Source organism: Leuresthes tenuis, unplaced genomic scaffold (genome assembly GCF_036924035.1).
Source record: "Leuresthes tenuis unplaced genomic scaffold, fLeuTen1.0.hap1 SCAF_16, whole genome shotgun sequence".
In the NCBI taxonomy this organism is placed as follows: Eukaryota; Metazoa; Chordata; class Actinopteri; order Atheriniformes; family Atherinopsidae; genus Leuresthes; species Leuresthes tenuis.
In genome coordinates, this window is record NW_027325370.1 from 28215948 (window position 1) to 28240811 (window position 24864).

At 38.1% G+C, this 24864-nt stretch overlaps 2 protein-coding genes across 3 annotated transcripts; one reads left to right on the top strand and one right to left on the bottom strand.

The window, feature by feature from the left end:
• Window positions 1–14042, bottom strand: bcas1 (brain enriched myelin associated protein 1). Of its 2 annotated transcripts, XM_072367095.1 has the most exons (16): window positions 13747–14042; window positions 13511–13579; window positions 13242–13323; window positions 11191–11501; window positions 7719–7898; window positions 6724–6783; window positions 6489–6524; window positions 6090–6305; window positions 4260–4301; window positions 4066–4140; window positions 3153–3182; window positions 2371–2493; window positions 2176–2256; window positions 1592–1810; window positions 998–1095; window positions 1–943 (listed from the first exon to the last, which is right to left on the bottom strand). In XM_072367095.1, the coding sequence occupies exons 2-15, from the start codon at window positions 13547–13549 to the stop codon at window positions 1015–1017; spliced, it is 1575 nt and encodes a 524-aa protein (XP_072223196.1). In that variant the 5' UTR covers window positions 13550–13579; window positions 13747–14042; the 3' UTR covers window positions 1–943; window positions 998–1014. The 2 variants fall into 2 exon arrangements, with proteins under 2 accessions (XP_072223196.1, XP_072223197.1); XM_072367096.1 differs by lacking the exon at window positions 2176–2256 and having other exon boundaries at window positions 1–1095; window positions 13747–14038.
• A 3394-nt stretch (window positions 14043–17436) lies between these two features.
• pfdn4 (prefoldin subunit 4) lies at window positions 17437–21776 on the top strand. Its single transcript, XM_072367097.1, has 4 exons — window positions 17437–17526; window positions 17923–18030; window positions 18629–18769; window positions 21421–21776. The coding sequence occupies exons 1-4, from the start codon at window positions 17497–17499 to the stop codon at window positions 21550–21552; spliced, it is 411 nt and encodes a 136-aa protein (XP_072223198.1). The 5' UTR covers window positions 17437–17496; the 3' UTR covers window positions 21553–21776.
• Window positions 21777–24864: the final 3088 nt, after the last annotated feature.

Sequence of the window (24864 nt, forward strand, 5' to 3'; positions counted from 1 at the left end):
AACAGTGAACATATTTATTGTCTTAAACATAGCTGAGGTTACACATACAGGAATACATATAAGCAAACATAAGCATAATAACTGCACATAGGCCAAACACAAATGACTTACACCAAAAGACTAAATTAATTTATTCACAAAAAGTGCTGCTGTGATTGAATTAAAAGCTAATCGGTTGTGATTTTACAACTACTGCAAAACATACCACAAGGACACATTGGCACATTTTTTTCATCTCATCTAGATTTGTTAACATTAAAATTTACAATCAATTGCCCAAAGAAGAGTAAAGATTGTGATTTCCTAGATGGCCTATTACATAATTGCTGTGGTACATTTGACTGTGCTTTAATCTATATATAGTGAACATGGAGTTAAAACAAGTGTAAGTGCAATGTGCTATATAAACAGTCCTTACATCAGCTCTCTCTGGGGCTGTCAATTTGAATTTTTTTATGTATGTTTAAGTACCTGTTTCAGTTTAATTTCACATCAGCTTCTGCATAACAACTGTTGCATGAATGTCTTGGTATGAACTGTAAAAATAGAACCTATATTGCATTTTTCATTTTTTAAGACAGATTATTTACTAAAAGCAAAGCACAGCACTATATAATATTGCATAAGCCCAGTATGTTAGATTGTTAAAAAGGGAGAAGTCAAGTTATGCCTAAAGGTCTGTAGAAAAGGTTTCACACTCACGTTGCTATACTTATCAGGACAATTATGTGATCAAAAAAATATATATCTCAACAAGGTTGCCATTAAGTCGGTCTTTGGCCACGCCCGATCCTCTCTAGTTCAGCTACCTGCTTACCACTCTCTTTGTTCACTTTCCTTTGTCCTCTCAATACCTCTTCATATTGTAATGTCTAAAAAAAGTAGTTAAAGTAATTAAGGGGGTTGATGACGATGACAGAGACAAAGATAAAGGCTGAGTAAGAGCTCGGGGGTGGGGTGGGGGTGGGGGGGTGGTTGGGGGTGGGAGGTTCTGTACAGGGAGTCTTAAGGATTTTATTTGGCTTTCTCTGCTGCTGGAGCAACAGTCGCTGGTTCTGTCTGGACCCCGGCATCTGTTGAGTGACGTTTTTGACCCTGCAATTTAGAGGGAGAAAAAGGTGAATGTTTTTTTTTGTTGTTTTTTTTTCCCTTAACAAATGCAAACCTACTGTACAACAATTATTAACCAGAGGGAATTATCCCTTTTCTTTTTTTTGGTATAAGTTACTAAAACTGCATTGCTTTGAGCGTGTCTTCTGAATTAGGTCAGACCAAAGGCAAAGTGAAGTTTGTTGACTGTAAGTCAAACCACAACTGTGTATAAGAATTCCAGTTCTATAACATGACGTGGCATGTCAACCTGTTTGGTTTTTAGCTGAGCAGGGCATACATCTTAGATAGTATAGTAAGTTGCTGCTGCCATCTAGTGGAGGTAACAAAAAAATAGATTGCAATGTGTGGGGTCATTCAAAAGATGTCCAGATAATCATGTGAGGGAATTAAAAGGGTGTTGTGCATATTTTGTATGTGTAATATTTCTATTTCAAAGTTGTAATTGGTTGTCTCTGGGGAAAAGTGGTGCTCTGCTCACCAGATTTTTAAAGAACAACTGAATGGAGTTCCTCTTCTCCAGTTTTCTGGGCACATTGGCGGCATCATCTCCTGCTTGGGAGGCCGCTGGTACTGGCTTGTTATCTACAACTGCCTCTGAAGACTTGGCTGCTGCTTTGGGGTCCTCCTTGGCTTTAACTGCTTGAGCTGCCTCTGCTGCTGCAGGTGGGGTTGGAGTTGTCTTCTTGGGCTCAGCAGCCTAGAAAAGATGTAATACATTATGAAAAATTTAATTGTGTCAGTACTTTGTCAGCTGTGGATCCAGTGACTGTTATGGATACTTAGAGTGGGTATATTTAAGCCTATATGGAATATGGTAACTTGAAGTGACATTAATATGTACACTTGCTGTTAGGATACAGTTTGTCTTAGTGATTACAACATTATGAGAGATGATCATTGATGCTCTGATGTGTTGTTATCACTTTCAAACACAATAGCAAACAGAGAGAGATACTTCGATAAATATCTTGTTTAGAGCACTTTTTAAGCCCAGATGTAATTAATGACATTACTCTGGTTAATGATGCATCTATTCACGGGAGGTCATTTTTCTATATTTACCAGTCCAGTAGTTTTCCTTAGGAGCCGAACTCCACTTGTGGAGGCTGCTTGGACTTTTGTGGTCATGTGATCTAACAGTACCTCAAATTCACATTAATCTGTTACTTCTTGTCAAGTATTTAAATCACAATGCATACCTAGAGATTTTCAGATGTTTTAAGGGCTTAAAAAAGTCTTAAGTGAATAGATCCTTACTTTGGGTTTGAAGAGAGAAAGGAAGGATGATTTTGAGGCTGCTCTCTTTTCTTCTTGAACAGCTGGTGGTGGTTCTGGCTTTGCAGCTGCTTCCAGAGTGCCAGTTTTTGAAGGATCCACTTTCTTTTATCAAAAAAGCACAGAGGAAAACACAACTCATGAAATATCTTTTACAAAATCAAAGGCACAGTTATCAAGAGCAGGAGCTGCCACCTGTGACATGAAAGAGGAGGTAAATAGGAAAAATCTCCAAATCAGAATATAGAAGCATAGGAACAGATAACCTCACACCATTATTCACAACATCAGAAATGGAAGTTATCTGTGAAAAGGATGGAAAAGAACACTGAAAAAGTAAAGTGCCAATCTTGACAGAAGATTCTATGATTTTTCCACCTTTAAAGAAATAGTTAGACAGTTCTCCATTTTGGGAAATTCAGAACGAAAGATGTTTCAACCGTCAATCAAATATGGAACTGCTGCACGAGGACAGTTAGCTGAATGTAGCAAACTGTTCAGCTAACTGATAAACAGCCTAGCTTTGTCCGATTTAACAAAATCTGGACAAGTAAAATGTCATTATGTCTAATATAAAAGTTTGAAAAAGTTTTACATTATATAATGTAATATTGGCTTTGCTATGCCAACCATTTCTTTGCTTTGGCTCCATGGAATCAGTCTTCTCACCTTACATTAAAAAAATGTTTTCTCACATTTCTCTTAAAATGATTATTTTAACAAGATATGGATTTTTCCCAAAATGCTGAACCACACTTATTTACCTCAGCTTCTACCCCTGGCTGTGGTGCATCCTCCATAATCTGCAGGATAAGGAGAGTTATGCTTTTTTTTCTTCTTTTTTGTGTTAAAAAGAAATCAAATCCAAAATGAATTCACTATTAAACTACCCTGTTTTCATAACAGTGGGGATGCTTTATTTAAAAATAGTACAAAAACAACATAAGACAGTGGACAGCTGCAACTGAAACCTTTTTCTCCAAATAATATGTTGTACTCTCATTTTCAGTTTGATTCGAGCAACTTGTTTCAGAAAAATGGGACAGTGGCATGTTTACCACTGTGTTACATCACCAACCTTACACCTTGTAAGCTTTGAAAATTAAATGTTATTTGACATGTAAAATTGTGTATGCTCAACAATTTGGCCTCCTATGTCACATATCTTATTTAATAATTATGACTTTATGTCGGCCAGTTTAACATCCGAACGTATTAGAGCATTTTCTTGTTTCCACATTATTTGATTAATTCCTCTTTATATTACCTCCTTTATTCTTTCACTATTTTATACATTTATTTGTGTGTTGTGGCACCCCCATCATTCCATAAGCCAAGGTCTGGGCTTTGACCAAGCCATTCTAAGACTTTAATGTCTCTCCTTAAACTACTTGAGTGGTTCTTTAGCTGTACACTCAGGTTGGTTGTCATTCTAAAAAGTGAACCGCTATCCCACTCTCAGTTCTTTGAATGATGGAAACAGAAGTTGCATGTTTATCGCACCTGCTTTGTGGTGAATAGTGTTTAATTATTTAACAAATTATTGAAATGGTATCATCACTTGTTTGGAAACAGGGTTATCTATGGTACAAATTAAACATATTGCACATAAAAAGCAACATAATTTCAAATGTTCCTGCAGAGAGAAGAAAATAAAGAATAAATATTCCTGAGCACTTCTTGCTCATTTACCTGCACTACACGTTGTGGCACCTCCACTGCTGTCTTCAGATGTTCAACCTTATTATCAGTCTGAGCAGATGCAAAAGAAGAGCATGTAAAGATAGCCATGTAGCCCCAATGATGTGAAGATGGAAATGACTTTCCACTCCTTATAAAGGAGAAAACCCCAAGACTTTCTTTTAATTTACCTGCACTTCTACAACAGGCTGTTGCACCTCCACTGGTGTCTCCTGCAGAGTGAAACTGCTTTTATATTCTGAGCACATGCAGATTAATTTTAAGTAAAATACTGTGACAAGCCGTCATGTTATGCAGACAACATTGTAAGGTTTGCTTTCACTCTATGACTAATTCTGCTCAGCATGCACTTTCACTTTCACACCAGCATACATGAACATTCCATCTACCGAAAACACCTTCAAAGATTAAACAGACATTCCGAATTACCTGTATTTCTACAACTGTACCTCTACTTCTATAGCTGCCTGTGATGCCTCCTAGATTGTCAGTGGGACAGTGAAAGAAGTCTTACTTTTATTAAAATCTGACTGGCCAGAAAAGAAAAATGTCACCTCCTGTATAAAACACATGCCAGTTTGTAATTATGAAAGTATTGAAGTGTTAGCATTGCAGTGCGTGCTGACTTACATGAACTGGTTAAAGGAATAGTTAAGATGCCTTAGACGAGCCAGAGGAAATTATTGTACACTGTTACGTCTGTGTGTGAGTACGAAACTAAAGCAAGGCTCAACACTTAACAATATCTGTAATGCACCAAAACATTGTCTACAGAATTTGGATACCATTGGCAAACATTAACTGAAATAGACTACTGCTTAAGCTAATTAAAGCATTTCAGTGACCACAGTGACAAATACTGTCTTTGGAGAAATGTGTAACTTTTCTTTTCTTGTTTGTGTACAAGAGAAAAAGAAAAAAGAAAACACAGCAGTTGTTATATACAGCCCCTGCAAGGCTCACAGAAAAAGTAACAAAAGACAATGTAAACTTGACAACATTAAGCTAGGTCATTGTAGAAGCAATTAGCATGATCTCACTCTTGCCTACAATCAAAACTTGAGAGCCCTATTTAAGTATAACTGAAACTAAACTAAGACCACTTTTTATTGTTCTTTTGTGTTATGCAAATACTTGAATGCAACTGTACTTTTTAATAAATTTAGCGAATGCACTGTAGACTGTAACAACTCATTGTACCTTTAGCATTTGTGGTCATATGTTCATGTACCATGTTTGACACCTAAAGCTCAGCAATTAGAATATTGCATTTAGCTTTTTTAACCCAAACAAGAACTGAAATCACGTGTGGTGTACCACATCTAGTGACTACCAAAGAAGCTTGATAGCAAGATGAATTAAGATGATAAACAAGAAACCACATATAAGAAGAGTTTAGCAGAGAGCTGCAGGGGTGCTGGTTGGAGTATGTGATTTAGCCAGTTTAGCTGTTTCCCAAGTCTTACACACTTGATACAAAGCAAAACTCATTTATCTGACTCCATACCTTTCACACAGACATTAAAAGTAACCAGATTGCACTAAATGTAATTTACATTTTTAATCAAACAATACTCAATTAAATTATGAATTATGGTAGAAAAAATTAGAACGATTTGAGAAACGAGTTCTGAAAAACCTGCTTCTCCATTAACAGAATGAGAAAACTACTACCTTACACAACTGCTGTCCTAGTTATGAAACAGCAGTTGACAAGTTTCTGCCACCTCCAAGCACATCAGCTTCTGTTCTGTTAGTATCCGCATGAGCCATGGTCAGTCTGAGAGTATAATAATCTACTGTACCACTGTGGCAGGCTTGGCATTGGCTCCACTTGCTGTGGCACCCTTGCCTTTGGGTGTCTTGACTCCTAACAGTACCTCAAATTCTCATGTTTCACATTATGTTATAATCCAAAATGTTTTGGGAAATGCTGTAAAAATGTCCATGAAATAGTTATTTAGTTATTTGCCATCTGGAGTTATTGGTGTTTTAATTACCTTTGGGCGGAAGAATCTGCTAAGAGTATCTTTAGCTGATTTTCCTTTTGAGGTTTCAGGTTCCTTTGCAGCAGCTTTTGTATCTTCTTTTGAGGCTGGCTTTACAGGTTTAGCAGTAGGTTCTCCTTTAATTTCCATTTTCGGTGGCTCTGGAGGAGGAGGTGGTGGAGCAGGCATTCCTTTGGGAGCTGCAGGCGGTTCAGAAATTTGTGCAACCTATTAAAGAAAGAGGGTAAATATCAATTACATTAAAGAAAGATTTTTTTTTAATTTGTTATTTTAGAAATTAACTAATAAAATGTATTATCTGGATCTGCATTGAACCCAGCCATATGAATATCATGTGAACCACGAGATGTGTTTGGCATATCAAAACACTTTTATAGGCTATATGCTCACTGTAGTGGGTGCTGTAGGTTGAGTATCCTTCAGGGACTATTTTGCAACGGAAAAAGGAAGCAGTTAGAGATGCACAATTAATCTGAAGCAAACAAAGTCAGCAAAAAGCTTATGTGTATGCCCTCTAAGTGCTAATTAGCCTTTTATATTATGGCCATCACTATTACTTTGGCAATAGAAATATAGTGTGATAATGCAAAAGTAATCATGAATTCAACATTGAACATCTGTTCACCTGATCTTTTGTGGCTTCAGGAGCAGCTGTTTCCTTTTTGGATGTTTTGGTGGTAGTCACCTGTGAAAGGACAGAATAAAAGGGAACTGTCATAATGACAACACATATAAAAGAATACCCATGTGCTAAATCATGCAGCTTGATGCTGATTTATATGCCGCTATGACTGCACAATAAAGATTTCAGAGTCAGAGGATGTAGCTGATGTAACAAGAACAGAAAAATAATTATTTCTGTAAAACAGAAGCCTTTCATGAATCAGACATAGGCCTTTCTGGGAGGCTAACTGAGGCAGACAGAGTGCACACTGAGGTCCCTGACAGAGCACATACAGTACATGCGCTGTCATTGTGCTGGCCATTGTGCTCTGGAGATGGCGTAGGCCTGCCCTCGCTCTATCTTCACAAATCTCAACTTCCAACCGCACAGGCCTTCCTTGTGAGCTCACACTATGGGATGAACAATAGGCCACCACATTCCCGCATGTTCAAAGACTTGATTAGCATGGGGCTGGGGCAATGGTAACTCTTTAAAACGGCATGAATCCAAAAGCCATCATGATGAAGAGGAAATACAATAGCTGCTTGTTGTAGGTTTTCCACTGTCACTGTCATCGTGGCAGATTTCAATATGTTTACCTTAGTTTACTGCCATATACAGTCAAACATTTCCCTACATTGAATAAAATGGCTGACAAATGCACAAATCAAATCAAGTCTTATGCCTTGCTCAGTGTTGAATTAGCTCTGGTTTCTACTTTACAAAAGAAAAATCCAAACACGTCAGCCTCAGTGAAGAACTGCATGATCATTAGAACACACATTAATATTCTTTCTATAGTTTCAGCATCGGTTTCTTCTAGAATTTTTTTTTCACGTTATGTGACTGCACTTCTTTATTTAATTTTTTCTAAACTTTCTAATTCTACAACACAAACAATCAGAAACATCAACAGTTTTGAAGCGTGCCCTAATTTCTTAAATGGTGTCACTTACTAGTGTTTTGAAGAAGTTCATAACTGGATTCTCTTCTGGGATACCGTCCTCTTGGCTTTCCACAGGCTGACCGTTTCCGTTGTCAGTTGCAGAAACTTTGTTGCAGTCTGGACTGGAGTCTAGAGTTACACTCTCTGGCTCCGTCACTGGTTCTGAGTCTTGCTTTAGGTTAGCTGTCTCCTATGCACCAGCATGAATAATTAGCTTTTGAGAATTATGTTAGAGCAGCAGCACTGATATATAAGCAGTGAGTGTCTTAATCGCAGCATTGAGATGGGAGCACAATTCCAACCATGCCTCTGCCTACTCGGGGCATTGTCAACAATCACCCCTTTATTAATGTGCGTGTCCCACCCCTCACTCATTGATATTCAACAATGTGTGAGAGTTATGCCCTGAGAAATGCCAGGAAAGTTAACTACCTTGCCAAGTCTTTATAGTTAGTGTCTTTAAGATATCTGGATAGATTTTAAGATATTTTTTTAACGTATTCTCTTCAAACTTTGTTCAAGGTATCAATATTTATCATTTTTTGCCGGACTTCGTATTGTAACTTAAATGAGGGCTTCTTTGTCACTTAACACAATATAATCCAAAAACATTCTTAACAAAAGTATAAAGAAGAACAAAAAGAATCTTAAAGCTCACAGTTTCTGAGTTTTCTTCCTTCATTTTATTGGAAATGTTTCCTTAAGCTTTGTTTTGATGATTTATGCAAACAGTGACTCTGCCCACTGCTATGAAAGACGAGTCCTTTTATGGTGTAATTGCATTTATCATGACACAGCATACATACACTAAAATCACAGTTCAATAAATGATGACATGATTATTCTACTGAGGTAAATAAAAAAATTAATTCCAATAATATGTTGCTAATTTTTCTTTTAAAGACACATTAGCGGCAACAGAAAGACTTTTAACACAGCGAGGATGTTTCTAAGCCAGTATATATACTGATTCTAGGGCAACTGATGTACATGCTGAGTATATCCTAACAAGTAAGGCTTCCGTACTTGAATTTGTGACGGGTTGTCTTCTGCTATTTTTGTGATTGAATAACAGTTTGCAATTGATTCATTGTTAATTTTCCCTTTCTTAATGATTTCTGGTGTTATCCCCTTGAAGGCACAAAGTTGCATAGTTGACTAATTTGACTAATGATTTTATCCACTTTGACCTCAAGAACCTCCTGAACACAGTCATCTCAAGTGGCAATTTCTGAGTCTTCACAGTTCTCCTCGACAGCATCAATAGAACTATGTGTTTCATGTATTTCTTTCCTGTAATGTCATCATTAGTTGTCTGGAAGATTATGACTGGATTTCCAGTTGCTCGTTGTTTGCCACTGTCCTCTGCAGGCTCCTTAGAAACAACATGGCTGGAACCAGTAAAGCTGCTTGATTGCAACACTTTCACTTTAGTCACAAATAAAATATTTGTCTCTTTATCAGCATCTTCAAAAAAGCCTCAGAGGGGAGGGGTCATCCTCAGTACTCTAAATACTCTACTCATACTCTAAATAAGGCATTATCTGTCTTTATTTCACCAATACTTTAAGACGAATTAATGAATGAACGCGTACTATTGCACTGTTAGTTCATAGCTGCAATGTTGTTGTTATTGCCGACTATCAGGGGGCTTATAGAGGGCTTTCTACACACTCGTCTACTAGAATGAAGTCATCACCGCCCACCGCTGCAGCACAGCTCCAGGTATGCCTGGACTTTGAGTCATCAGCTGTTTGTGGTCCCACCTCAGCTATGGCATATTCCTCAACCTCAGCAATCTCATCTGTGACTATGAGTTCTGGAACAGACTCAGGCTTGACTTCACCAACAGGAAAACTGAAAGCATCTTGAAGCAGTCCCTCAAAGTTTAGGAGCTCAAAAAGACCATCAAAAATGAGAATTTCTGCCTTTAGGCAGCTTTCTCAGTTTTTTGGCTGCTCATTCACTGTCAGTAGGATGAGTTTTTGTAGCTGACTTCTTTCCAGTACATCCATGTCCGTAGCATTGACATTAACAGTGACATCCTCGTGGGCACTTTCCACCTTGAAAATAATTTCAGCCTCCAATGGGACTGTAAGTTCTTTTTCAGGCATGTCTGAGTTTGCAGGTATAAGACACGGCTCCTCACGGACAAGTTCGGACATTGTTTCTGTCACCTTCGTAACTGGCTCCTCATTATGGGAGGTAATGTCATTTGCTCCATCTGTCTCAGGAGTGACAGCATTAGATGCAGGTCCAGCTATTTCAATCACTACTGCATCAGATAGCACATCCAACTCCCTCACTTTTGTCCACAGTAATTACTTCATCGGCTCCTAACTCTGATGTGATTACAGCAGTGTAGTCAGAGGTTTCAGAGCCAGAAGCAAAAACTGCTTCAGCACAGTTGAACACTATTTTTAGAAGGTTGAATGTGACCTCCACTGTGTCTTATATTCAGGGGCAATCTTCTCATTTTCTGAGACGTAACTGGATGGCTCTGGTTCTGAGGCCATTTCTAGGCTCAGTTTCCTGAGGACTAAACCTGTGAGAAAAATCTACCAGCTCCTCTGTAATCACTACATTGTCATACACACTGTTCCTCATGACAACCACTTCCTCGATGGTGATCTCAGCTGGCTCGCTATCTGAAGCTTCATCATTGAAAGTTCCTTTAAAACTCCCCACATCTGATTCCTTCAGTGAGGCTTTAGTGGTGTCCATGGGTACTTCTTCCAGTGGTCCCTCTGTATTTTGGTTTCTGTCATCCTTAGTTTCCTCTGAAATATCTGCACATTTTCTGTCTTTGTTCATATTTCAGTTTCATGATGTGGGTGTCCCTCTTGTTACCCATGCTGGCAGCGTAATCATCATCTGTTTAATTCTCTATTATGAAAATCAATATTAATGTTTAGACAAAATACAGATAGTGTTTGTTTCCAGGGTACATATGACGACTGTGTGGATAACCTCAATTTGGTTGTACCAACAAGGTGAGGTTTTCTTATTTTCAACAAATCCCATGATATGATCAAAACCAGCAACATGATCCTTTATCCTTAGCGTTGGAACTGTCATTAGTTTGAGTCAAAGCACAAAATGTGAATTTAACAGCAGCTGAAAATGATCTCTGGCAAATGCCTTGATCCTGTATGTGTACTTTTAAGTGCTGCAGACACAGTAAGGATAAAGGCATTTGCCAGAGATCATTTTCAGCTGCTGTTAAATTCACATTTTGTACTTTGACTCAAAACTAATGACAGTTCCAACGCTTATCAAAAAAAGAATATGTGTGGCTCACTCATATGTTTTGTACTTATTGTCATCTTTGACCAACAAGTTGTATGGTATATTACAAAGTAGCCTTGGGAAATAATAAATAAGGTCTCTTCATGGGTGTGGTTAATGATAAAAACAATTAAAACATATTACCAGATACACTGCATGACCTTAAAATATTGAGAAAAATATTGTGCTCTCACCTGCTGTGGATCAGTGGAAAAATTACTTTTATCCACTTGATCTTCATTTGAGGTTTTCTTTTCTTTTTCTTGAACTCTCTCACCATCAGGTTTATGATCTTTCTTTTTGAACAGTTTGCTGAAACGATTATCCTTTTCCTCTTTGCTTGTCTTGACCTCTTCCGTCTTGTTGTTGGTGTCAGGGATTTCTGAAATAACTTGAACACTGACAGACTGAGTGTCTGATTCGACTACCACACAATCACTTGATTCTGTTGCAAGGTTTAAAGGTATGGGCTCGCCATTCTGATGGACTGGGTTGTCGGTCTTCACTGCAAACAAACATATATGTGATCAAAATTTTTACTTTAAGGGGGCATATCATGAAAAAAAATCCCTTTCTGTGTGGTTGAGAGCACATATTTGGGTGTCTTTTTTTAGGCCGCTTTGTTGTGAAAATGTGTAATTTAGGGAAACATTCAGATTTGCAGGGTACTGTACTGTCAGTAACATCTAAGAATAGAATTATACAGCTATACCATCTTTATTTCCACCAACAAGTTCACATCATTCTGCATTTTTTGTACCTCCAAAGTAGGAAATCGGAGCTATGAACTCTTTTTCCATTTGTAACTGAATACAGCATCAGAAATGGAGCACTATAACCCGTCTGGTAAAAGCTGCTCATATAGACAAGAGATAACACTCATTTTGACTCATCCATTACTTGTTTTTTTTGATAACCTGGGCCAGTTCCATGTGTGAGTCGTGGCAAGATTGTGCGTTAAAGAAGCATCAGTACCAACTGTCTGCAATAGAACTGAAGACAAATGGAAAGTAAGTACTTGAGAATACAAGTGTTTAGAAGTGTTTTTTTGTCATTTTGGTGTGTGGTAGTGTAGGCTTTGTTTACTGTGTGTGCTAGTCTGAGCTCTAAGGTTCTGTTTGCTCTCTTATATAGTATATCTTGCTTAATTAGTGCATTTGAAGAAGCACACCTCGCAGAAGAGAGGGGATTCATCTCCAATTCATCTCCAAAAACTGGCTCTATGAACAGAGGTGTAAAGATGAGGCTGAAAAAGAAGCTGTTGTACTGTATCTCTGTGATATTTTAACCAAAGCATGTCGTTGAAACAGACATTTCATTAAGAACTAAAGAAATTCTGTCAACTTGTGAAGAAAGAAGCATAATGGGTGTCTTTTAATAAAGTCCTGAATCTGCTTTCTATTATTAATTAAAATACCAAAAGTATATTTGCTACCTGTATGCAACATTTAATCAATTTTTACTTGTCTAATTCTTTAATATTAAGATCAGATTTATTGTCATGCATATACACAAAATGTATTCTCTGCTTTTAACCCATCCAGGTTGGCACCTGTTGACACACACTCATAGAGACAGATGCCATACACTGGAGCAGTGGGCAGCACGGGGGTATGGTGCCTTGCTCAAGCCTTGAGAAGGAGGTGGATTGACACCCCTCCAGCTGTCAGTTTCACGAGAGTGGGAATCAAACCACCTACCTTCCAGTTCCAGACAACCCACTCTAACCAATGAGCCACAGCCGCCCATGAAGCAAACATGGGCTTGTTGGTGCAAGAAAGTGTAGTCTTTATCTCTACAGTCAACATGACAGCTATTAAACAAACTCAAGTGCCAGTGGGAATTGCAGAGTATTACTATGACTTCAGTGACACAAACCACACCATGACAGGTCAAATAGTCACTCCTTGTTATTGTTTAAGACTACGCCTATAGTTGACATTAGGAGACTTGAGACAGAGTCCAGTAGGGAGTCACTATATTTACAGAGTATTATGAGAATCTTTATTTTCCCATAAAGTGGGACAATAAAACACAACAAAGGACACTAAAAATAAAAAAATAACCTTATGTCAAACTTATTGTTTTGCTTAGTGGAGGTGGAATCCATATTTCCGAGCATTAGTTTGCTCATTCTGTAATGATATGATATTGTTTCTATATTTACACATCACATTTTAGCATTTAAAGTCATCTTTATCATTTACTAATTTTTTTAACAAGAAGACAATAAAAAGTCACTCACTATCGATCTCCAGACTGTTAGATGTGATGTTTGTAGAGAAGCCATTCACTGATCCATTTCCATGCTTAGAAATGTTCCCATTCTAAAAAGGAAAACATGAAAGTATACATCTCTGTGAGCTCTGCAGTCCATAAGCAAAACAAAGAGATAAATGCAGGTTTCCAATGCACATAGACAACACAGTTTGCATTTTGAAAAGCAGGCAAGGGATTGGTAAAGTTTTAAATACAACAGAGTGTTACAGGTCTGTGTACTCTGTATGGTTTCACCTGGGTAAGTTCCTCATTAGTGGATTGCTCGTTTCCCATATTCCCTGTGGGCGGTTGCAGCTTCCACCTCTGAAACGCATCCAAAAAACCAAACAAAATTATTTTTTTGTTTTGTTGCGCTGACAAGCAAATATAAGCTACAAAATCTTAATTGTGTCAGTGTTACCCCATGATTGTGATATTTTGCATATCTGTGCACATTTTACTTTAGTCCTAACTTCATTTAAATATCTTACCTTGTTACACCCCTGCAGCTTGAGTAAGTGATATCCTCTGACAAAATGTATGATGTCGGTTGGAGAAATAGATGCTCTCCTCTTTCTTGACTGTCAATGGAAGACACTACTCACAGGCTGTTATGTGTGCTGTAAAATGGGTGTGACTGTTTCTAAGCAATCAATTGGATTTCCTCCAGTAAAAGACAAACTATCCACCCCACAGTTTTGATGCTCTTGAGTAAAAGAATGTAATTAGCTCATATCATAAATAATATATTTTTGAATCATCAGAAAAACAGAACATAATCATGATGAGGTTACTCTCTAGGCAGTAGCTCAGTGAAAAGTGGTGCTGCATGTTTAGTTGACAAAGGTAACAAAGGCTAACAGGATGTGTGTGAAGGATATTGGGTTGGCACGCTGGCACGCCACTATTCTGACAAAATAAAAACAATTGTATTTTCATTTAAACTCCTGATGCTTGAACCTCTTAATTTGATTTGAGGACAATATTTGAAGGATTTTAATATTTAGGTTGTTATTTATTTCACATTTAGATTTTGAGTTGGTATTCTTAGTATAAGAATTCCCTTTCCTCATAACCCTCTCTTGTCTGACCATTTTTTAATAACTTTTGAATTTACATTACTTGACTACACGGCTTCTGAGAATAATTCTACATATAGAAGGTATCTATCAGAGAATGCTGTAACCAGATTTAAAGAGTTGATTTCATCATCCTTTTCTTCACTGCCATGTGCTGATATGACAGAGGACGGCTACCTAAATTTTACTCCAGTAGAACTTGACTCTCTTGTTGACAGCACTATAGTTTCATTGCATACAACACTGGACAACCTTCCTGGTTCTGGTTCTGCCAGAGGTTTCTTCCTGTTAAAGGGAGTCGTTCCTTTCCACAGTCCCTCAGGCTCAGGACGGGAGATTGGACTGAAGACGAAGAGTTTCGGTGCAATCTGTTGGTTTCCTTAGCTAGGATATTGTTTTTGAATTGGCTCTATATGAATGATTTGGATTATTTTTAAATTAATTAATTGGATTATGATTACAATTAATTGAATTCCAATTGGCTTGACTATATTATTTAAGTGCCTTGAGATAACAATTGTTGTAATTTAGCGCTATATAAATAAAACTGAATTGAATTGAATTATTCTTAGTCAAATGAACACACACCATGACGTATTTTTTGTATTGTTTTGATGTTAGTTCATAAAAACCAAAGATTTTGTCTTGTAAAGGAGCTGTTATATTATTGCAGACAGACAGTGAGCCATCTACCTTTAATGAATTCAACTTGGGCTTGTCAAAACATGATGAATGTCTAAGACCTGTTCAAGGATCAAAAACAAACTTTTTACTTTGCTGTTGTTTTCGTGAATAAATCTTCCTTGATAATCCCATTGCTTTATTCCCTTTAACGTGTAAGAATCAAACTCTTTTTTTGCAAGACAACCAACACATATAAATGCATTTTACCAGATAGTTTAAATTCAAATTAAGATTATTTTAAAAGGAAAGTTAAAAAAGTGTATTATTTGTTTAATTTTCTTTGACAAGACTTGGAATCTATGAACACAATGTTCCAATTGTAGCCTATAGCCTGCTCACTGAGGTGGGAGTTGGATTCCCTTGTTTGGTCTGTGCATTTACGATTTTATCCACAGGCTGCAGCTGAGGGACTTCAAGCAAAGTCTTCATGGGGAACCAATGCATAACAGCCTACTAATTTTATTGGAGGGACAATTGTTATAACTAGTCCATTGATTTTAAGACAAGTTACACTGTGTAACAGTTTGTTGCGGTGCTTCAGTCAAAGAAAAATTAGATTAATAGCACTCATACTTCACAGATGTATTCGGTAAATATTTGACCTTAGGTGCAGTACTGTTTGCTATCCAAATATGCACAGAGCTACAGTTCCGGTTGATATTGTATCTACTTGTGTCTGCCCATTTTTATGTGATAGGTAATGATAATGTTCAGCCAATCTGGCGTAATTATTGCTTAGGGTGGAACTGGTGAAAGTTTGGCAAGTGCTGTCATTTAAAGGCCAATTTTTGCAACCACATTCTTGTTTTCTTGAAACCAGCTACAAGATCATGAGACGGCATGGATTGATTAAATTAATGTTTTAACTCCAGCTTTTACCATCACCCTCAGGGTATCCATCCTGATGCTACAAGTAAAAGAGACACAAAAAATGATCATTCGGAAAACTTACATTGACAGCGGATAGAAATAGTGAATTTTTATTATATTATATATAAAGCTGCATGATAAAACAGTTAGAAACAAAGTTTTTGATGGAAGATAAAAGATAAATCACCAGAATTATGTATAAGTTTATGAATAATTATTGATTTATCAAAAGTCCAAGTGATCCTGCAGAAGTAGGATCTCACTCAGGGATCAGAATTACAAACAAATGATTGGTTTACAAAACTGATATGGTGGCAGAGGTTGGTGGTTTCTAGGGGTTGGACTGGTGTGTTTTGACCCTACTGCAGTTTATTTAGGATTACAGTCTATAGAGGCAATCAGGGAAGATTTACAGATAGAGGTTTTTCATATCTTCACATGGACAAAAATCTCTTCAATCTGACTAAAATAATTCAAATTAGAGACTCAGGCATAAATGCTTACACAAACATGTAATAAAGGGATATGATATACCTTGTGTTTACATGTCTCACAGCATTTTATATAGTTCATATCACTCAGTCTGTATTCCAGGAGTAGATCAGGACCTGGGACTGGATGAAGTCCCAGGCAAAGAGTGATGGGAGACAATGACCATATGGGATGTACCAGTTAAAATAAATAAATAAATATAGATTGCTGTAAACCTTGGCTTTCCCAATTCCTTCAACAAAAAACTGCATTCATTGCAGATCAGTTTTGTTTTGCTGCAGAAAGAACATTGAGTATATATTATATCCAGAAATAGACATTCAGATTAAGTGTTTTTTTCCCCCTGATGGATTACCACCTGTCTCAGTCTGATTAAAATGTGTTCATATTTGACCTGACTGGATCAGTCTGATCAGGTTATGGTATTTGAATAAAGCTGATTCTATTCTTATCGGACTATTAATCTGATACAGAGTGGTAAATGCAAATGCAGTGAGAATCTAGTTAGAATTCAGATGCTGGGTATGATAACTTTTGGTTGTTTCACGTGTGGAGAGGATAGAATGCTTAAAATATAATCAAACAGATGTATAAAATCTAATAGATAGACAAAGGTAGAGCTTCAGTCACGAAGAGAAAAATGTTGGCTGAAGACAGTGTAGAGTAGTCCAGAACAGACGTTTTAAAATGTAAAGATTGAATTTAGACAAGATAAGTTATTTCTAGACCTGTCATGGGTGTACCCCACCTCTCGCCCGATGACTGCTGGGATAGGCTCCAGCCCCCCGAAAATGGTGTAGAAAATGGTTGGCTGGATGGAAGTTATTTCTAACCAGAATATGGTTTGATAATACTGGTCTTAATAAAGCAACATTCCTTCTACAATAAAGTGACTCCCTATCCACGGCGAAAACGGATTTTTTTGGTCACCAAAGAATAGCCTAATGTTAACATTTATAAAAGCAATGACGAAAGGACAGAAAGGGTTAGGGTCACGTGTTTGTTCATCGACAGCTGGATCCTGTTCCTATAATAAAACTGGACCTGCCCTGCTAGGTGGCAGTGTCGCAGTATTTCTCTGCTGAGCGCCGCCGTTTGTCTACAGTAGAAGTCAAGATGGCAGCAGCTACCATGAAGGGACCTGTGGTAAGTAATGTTTTCAAGATACATTCCGTTTTCCTTGCATTGGCACTCCTGAGCTGCATTGGTCAGAGTTGCAATTAAAATCAGCAGAGGTGTGTTTGGACGCCACAGTTCCTCGTGCCGGTGATATTTTAAATCATTGTCACATCCTCGTTCACCTCATGTCGTTGGTAACAGCTAAATGTGAGCTAGCAAGCTAGCACACGAACCAGACCCACAATTCTTTAACTGTTAATAATCATGATGATACTAGCTAAACAAGGCTGTGAGAGCCAACAGGACCGCGCTGCAGGTGCTGTGGAACATATGCTTTACAAGCAAATGTGGATCAAATTATGTAGATTTAGTTCAAGCTCGATTTTTTTTCCTTTGTACCGGCTAACCTCTTTTTTTTTGCAGGCAGTTGAAGACGTGACTGTGACTTTTGAAGACCAGCAGAAGATCAATAAATTCGCCAGGAATACGAGTCGGATGACGGAGCTGAAAAATGAAATAGAATCAAAGAGAGTAAGTAGTAGCAAGGCTACAGTTCCCAGTGTTGTGAATTACGTTTTCGAAACTAGAAGTTAATTCAATCTATGTCGATTACAGACTCAGAGCTGAAGTCACTGTCCTTAAAAATGTTACCGTTTTCATTTCTGCTTAAGGATAGCAGTTTGAAAGAAGGTGCCATTAAAACTTAATAAAGGTTAATAAATCTTATTCTGGCTGTATGCGTTTAACCGTCATGTGTCAGACTTGGTTATAACACAAACACCATTGCAGTTGTTATAGATGCTATTTTCTCATCTTCACAGCTCTGCTAATCTGTACCTAAAATGAGTTGAATCAGTCATGCAGTATTAATAATCACTATGGCTCAATGTTCTCAACATTTTAAATCAGTCTGGTTAGGTTGGAGTTTTTAATCAACTTTTGTTTTGACTTAGTTTGTCCTTTAGTCCTCCTTTTCTCATGTGGTAAACCGATCTCACACACTTTTTACTGCCTGTGAAAAGACAACCATGAAACCCAGTTGTGTCACAGTAACATTTGGCCTCACAGGCTACACAGTTGCTGGATTACTGCTGCTAACTTGTTAAAGGCCCTCATTTTCTCCATGTAGAAAACTCTGCAGAACTTACAGGATGCCAGTGATGACTTAATGATGTTGGACGACGACTCTCTACTAATCCCTTATCAAATTGGTGGCGTCTTTGTCAGCCACTCCCAAGAAGAAACACAAGAGATGCTAGAGGCTGCCAAGGTAAGTGTATTACAGTCACTCAGTACTTCTTCTTACTCCTCACACTTGAAAGCATTGGTGTAAGACCAGCTTTTATTATTATTTACATCTCATATTACAAGTATGCTTTCTTTTGTTTAAACCAAAACTGTAGAACTTAATTTTTTTTAAGTTGTACTGAATACAAATATTTAGAAAGCTATTTACTTAACGAAGTGAAATTTTGAGGGGGGAAAAAAAGGTTCTGTGAATATAATTGACTTATTTTTGCATAAATTCGTTCTGGTATAGGATTGCTCAAGCGACATACAACCAGTATCCTATCAATAGTCCAGCTTCACCTTATCCACTCTGCTGCTGGGGCCAGTGTCGCCAGATGCTGTGACAGAAACAAGCAAACTCAATCAATGGAAACATGTCCAAAATAAGCAACTGATTTCTGTTTGATTAGCTAGCAGATGGAAACACTAAGATATGTTGGGCTCTTCAGGGCAAAGATACGAATGTCGCATCTGAAAGATGTTCTTATGGCAGAGTGATCCGTATGCTCGACAGCGAGACCAAAACCAAAGTTATGGAATCACTGTGGAGAGCAGGCAGGATAGCTGTAACACCCCCACAGGATGGCCTTTCATGCTCCAAACAGAAGGAACCAAAAAAAATGATCCTGTTGCTCACTACACATAACAGGAGGATCTTTGTTAGCTCTTTTGTTGTTGTTAGTGATTCAGAATATGCTGACACCTATATTAATTTACTGCAAGTATGCTGCTAAAGGCACACTCCTCTTTTCCCATTGGTTCTCTTTTAAATGTTGGGAAATATGTTGACAGAAGAAACCTTCCAGTTAACTGCCGCACCGCTTCCATTTATCTTATTGCTAAAATATATATGAGGATGATTAACTAGCCCTTGTTACAAACACTTTGATGCTTGCTCCGTTTGATTTCTTTTAAAATCCCTCTTTGCCACAATAGAATAGAATACAGTTCCTAAAGTGAAGGGGAGTATCAGCAGCTTTAGTTGTTACAAATGACATAGAAAATATGCTTTGGGATACTTCTAGAATAGCCGATACTTTGTCTTCGCTCACTCGGACCATATCTTATTAATGGAGGAGAATTGGACACACACCATATAGTACCCACTAAAAGGAAGAGACTAAGTTTTATTGACATGTTGTATTATTAGGAAATGAAAAAAACACCATCATGGCAACACAAGTCAACGCCAAGTTCAGTGTATCAGACCTCAGATCCTTTGGCACAGCTCTTCAGACTGACCATCCTGACAGTGAGTTTTTTCAGGGAAGCTTGCTGCAGTGTCTCCCTGAGCTATTTTAACACATTCCCACAGCAGTCATGCATTAGTTTGCTTCATGGTTCAAGCTCCTCGGTCAAGCTCAGCCCTAATACATTCTGTTCTCTGCTGACGGCATGCTTCAGTTCTGTCTTCTCAAAAGAGTTTTTGCACCACCTGCTGGTGTGCTTGAAGTCAGTGCTACGGGACAAATCGAACAAGTTCCAGAAGGTTTAGAGTAATCCTCTGTAAAGGTTCTAGATGACTATATTCATAGTTGCTGACTTAGTTCAGGCTTTTCTTGTTTTGTTGCTTCTCGGGTATATCACTTCTGTCTCAAACCTATAAACGACCAACCTTCTGTTCTGGGAAAGTACACTCTGGGTCTAGATTTCTTCAATACAATATTTAATGTGAAATGGCATAGAGATCAAAACTTTTTAACTGGTACTAAATCACTTTCTATCAGCGAGGCTTTAAAAGACAGCCAATGCTTAAAAGTAACCCATTCTTCACACTGGCTAAGAAAAAAATGTTGCTGTGCTCTACAGAGCGTTATGAGCTTCAGGCAACCTTTCACTTACAACAGTTAGTGGTATCAACCTTTTGATTAAACCTTCGGCAGGGTATCAGATTAGAATTTTGTTGGATATCAAGCTGGCATCTTTAAGTGTATGTAAGAGAAATTCATAGTTTATCAGGCGAGTTCAAACGCTTGCAAAGTAGTTGATCAGGGCCGAAAAGCAGGCAGCCCAGGTCTTGGTGTCAGAGGGGCGTTGTTAAGCCAGTTGATCATCTCCACGAGGGGGTGCCCTAGAGCTTCATTGATGCATCTTTCAGAAAAAAAGTTGAACTGTTCAAGATTAAAAGCCACTTTAATCATCAGTTTTAACACATGAACACTGGAAGCTGTTTGTACAACCAGGTCTGGACCTTCTCCAGGGTTGCATGTTGACAGATGCATTTCATAGAACAATCTTTGTGTGCGAGTGCCGGTCTCAAAGCACACAGGAGGCAGAACATGTTGCACAAAGCACCCTGTGGAAATCTGTATTTTATGTACAGCCTCCTGAACCGTCAGTACTGACTGAGCAGCTCCTCTGCAACATGTATTTAAAGTTTCACTCCTGCTGGGCATGTGTAAAATGTTGTTATTGCTGCTGCATCACACATAAATGCACTGGCTCAAAGTGCTTACTCATCATATCCACTGATTTATAATGTAGAATACATTTGTACTTGTAGGGTTGTACTCATTTTATCCTGTAAAATAGATTTTGATGACACAAATAAACATGTCTGACGTTGCGTGCATTCTGTGTGGAGTTTGTTTTGCTTGTCATTTAACTAGAGTGTGCATCTTCTGTCAACAGGAAGCACTGGAACAGGAGGTCAAAGGCTTTGAGGAACGAGTGTCAGCGATACAGCAAGTGTTGGGTGATCTGAAGATCCACCTCTACGCAAAGTTTGGTAACAACATTAACCTGGAGGCAGATGAAAGCTGAGCAGTTAAATGGACAGCTGCCCCAACACAAACTTGGATATGGAGCTCCTGTTTCACATCCATCGGATCCACATTGTGGCAACAAAACAACATGAATACTTTGTCTGTAGCTTCTGGCCTTTGTTTACACACAGGATGCATATGGCTTTGTATTTGCAAAGCAAATTCACAAGGACAATATTGGTAAGGATTTGGGGATGAAATAAATACCTACAATTTCACATGTATTTTAAGTGACCTCTTATTTATTTTCTTATTTATTTTCTTTTTTTCCTACTGTTGATCAAACTGAAGTAAAATAAGTGTGTGTAGTATTTCAACTGGTTGCAAAAACTGGTTGAATTTGAGTTTCTTTGTTTTACTTTAATTTATGTTTAAACCATTAAAGTGTAACACACCTAAATAACTAATTAGCTGACATGTTTTCAGTCAGTAAATGTTTAGTAAGAAATGGAATCGCAGACTAAGCAAGAGTATCTGCCTTATATTTGGCCACAATTTTGAATTAAATACAGGTAGAACAACATTTATACTGCAAAGAGTAAGATCATTGATGAAAGTCGCATAACTTCCTTGTATTTGCAGACAGGTTTTATAAGAAGAAAACTCAAGTTGTCATGCTTCCAGCTGCAGTCATCCTACTGCATGACGGTGAGATTAGACTGAGGTGTTCAGTATTTCTGGAGAGTAAACGGTCAGTGCTTCAATGTTTGTGCAGCAGGGGCCACAAGCACTTCACATAAACCCAAACTGAATCCGGGCTAATGGATACAAAATTTGACATGTAAATGGAGTCAGGTTGACTCCAAAGTGTCCTTTTACGTAGAATATTTTCCCCGTTTTGGGGAAGGCATCCCAGTCAGGCTGTATTCAGCCGTTTCAATCAGCCATCGCAGAATATTACTTTTTCATTTGCCTTCAAAACTCTGTTTCGTTTCTGTGAATGTTTTGTGTCATTGTTCTGTACGGTGACACTGCACCTATCAGCTCTGCTGCATCTGGCTTAAATATAAGAATTCATTTGGCTGCTGCTTTCATATCATCAGCCATGTGTGCCCATACCATTGCAGTGCCTCCACATGTCTTCCAGATGATGTATGCTTTGGACCAAAAACAGATTTACATTGACTTGCATACATTTAGGTTTCCAAGATCCTTAGTGTGTTCTTTTCTTTATTTTTTTCAAATTTTCTGTTAGGTAATGGGTTTGTTCTGTGCATGTTTCACTTGCACAGAAAGCTCCTCTGACCACAGATTGTGGGTTCACAGCGACAGATTCCTTTTATATATCAAAAGACCTCATTCTAAGATTCTCCACCTTACAGCACTTTGGATGTGAATAATAGAACTTCACTGATAAACAACTTAAAAAAAAAAGTTACAGCTGAAATACTGCTTGACTGATACTGTTTCTGTTCTCACATCGCTTAAGCGCTGAGGGGAAGAACATGCCGAGAGAGGGAGGTTAATCTACAGCCATCTAAAGTCAAGGTGTCAAGAGATGAATGTAACATGATGACAAATTAACAGCTTGGGGACACTGTTAAACTTGGAGATGGGTGAGAAAACGGAAAACCTCAGCTCTTCACTGCAGTAAGAAGATCCTGTTGCTCTTTAATATTGTGGAGGGCATTTTGTTGGCACTATTAAGCTCCAGCTGTCATCTCAGAGGGCATGGCCAGTGCAAATCAATAGAAGGTTGTTCCCCTTTGCCTTACAGTGACACATTTTTATCCTGATGAGAATAGTCTCTTACGCTGTGAAGGTGCAACCTGCTACAGGTTACAAGGGGTTATGAAGTGAAACATTGTGGCGTGGTCTCAGTTCTGCATCACTTTTGAGGTGGTAATTGCACAAACTACAGGGTTGTTTGAAATAAGAGGAAAAACTTGGAATCTAGGCCTGCCTTGTTTATGTTTTTTCCTTTTAGGTTGTTGCTCTGAAGTGGAAAACTTACCATTGTGGAAAGAAAAATAAGTTGTTAAAAATGTGGATCAGTGCCAGATGCTTTCTTGGAGGCAATGTATTGGTTTCAGCGATCACAAGTAAAGCTGATCACAGCTAGACTTGGTTATATGGAATTTTCTTTCTTTCTTGTTATTTCGCACTTTTTCCCTTTTTCTGGTGATCTCTATTGATGTTTTTTGTCTTTTCGGTTTACACTAACTTTCCACCACATTTGATCATCTAGGGGGGGCACCGTCTTGTTGGCGGTTTGAAAGACTCCGTGCAAGTCTATGCATGTTGTTTAAATACCCACAATCCTTCAATGTGTATGGTCTGACATCAACAAATAGATACCTGGTGCGACCATAAACCATACACCAAAACCAGGCCTCAACCGAATGGAACAGAGATTTTGAATGTAAAGGTTAGACAGCGCCCTGCACCACCGTCTTTGATACACTGAATAAAGTTCCACATGTTGAAGCACTGTGCATAACATTTACTCGCATTTAGCACTCAATCATCTCAAATGCCATCCATCCGCTATCTAGTAACAAATCATGTCTATGTTGGTCCGAAGACTTTTGCTCTTCATCAGCAACTTTCCTGTGGAGGAGGCCACACCAATATTTATTTTAGTTTTCTACCTTCACCTGTCCTGAAACTGCTTTGCCTCCTCAGGTCAATTCGCACACCACTGTGTGTCCTTGAATTACTGAAGTACAATCCTCCATTGCTCAAATGTGTGCCCTCATACAGTTCTCTGACCAGTACTCTTCTATTTGCTTTTTGTGGTGGTGATATGGCCAATCTCCTGTGCAGATGGTACTGCTGCACAAAAAGATATAAATGGTTTATTCTAATATAATTAAAACACACTTAATTTTACCATTGCAATTAGATACTAATAGAACCATAGTTTAAAATAATATAACCTTTTTTTATATTAATTAGTCTTTGATTGATCTTTGTTTTCCATTGGTCGCCTATCAGTGGTTCCAGTGGAAAAAAAAATCTAAATCCCTTGTATGTGACAGAAAACTAATAACACATATTTTACACAACTGTTCTGTTGAGAGTTCAGTGTCTGTAATGTCTTTGCAACACTTAAATTCTCCATACATAATGCTGGATGGTTGCTGGCCCTCACAAATATAAACAATGTACAGGCTTCATTAAATCGTGCCCTCGAGTGTGGCCTGTACAAAGTAATAAAATCTCTGTGAGAAGAAATGGAAAGCTTGAAACTACAGCTGACGCCACAGGAGGATCGAGATCTCAATTAACAGGTTTCCTCCTCCAGAAGTTTTTCCTGCTGAACATTCGTGGCTATGATTAAGCTATGATCCTCTTACACAAACTTGTC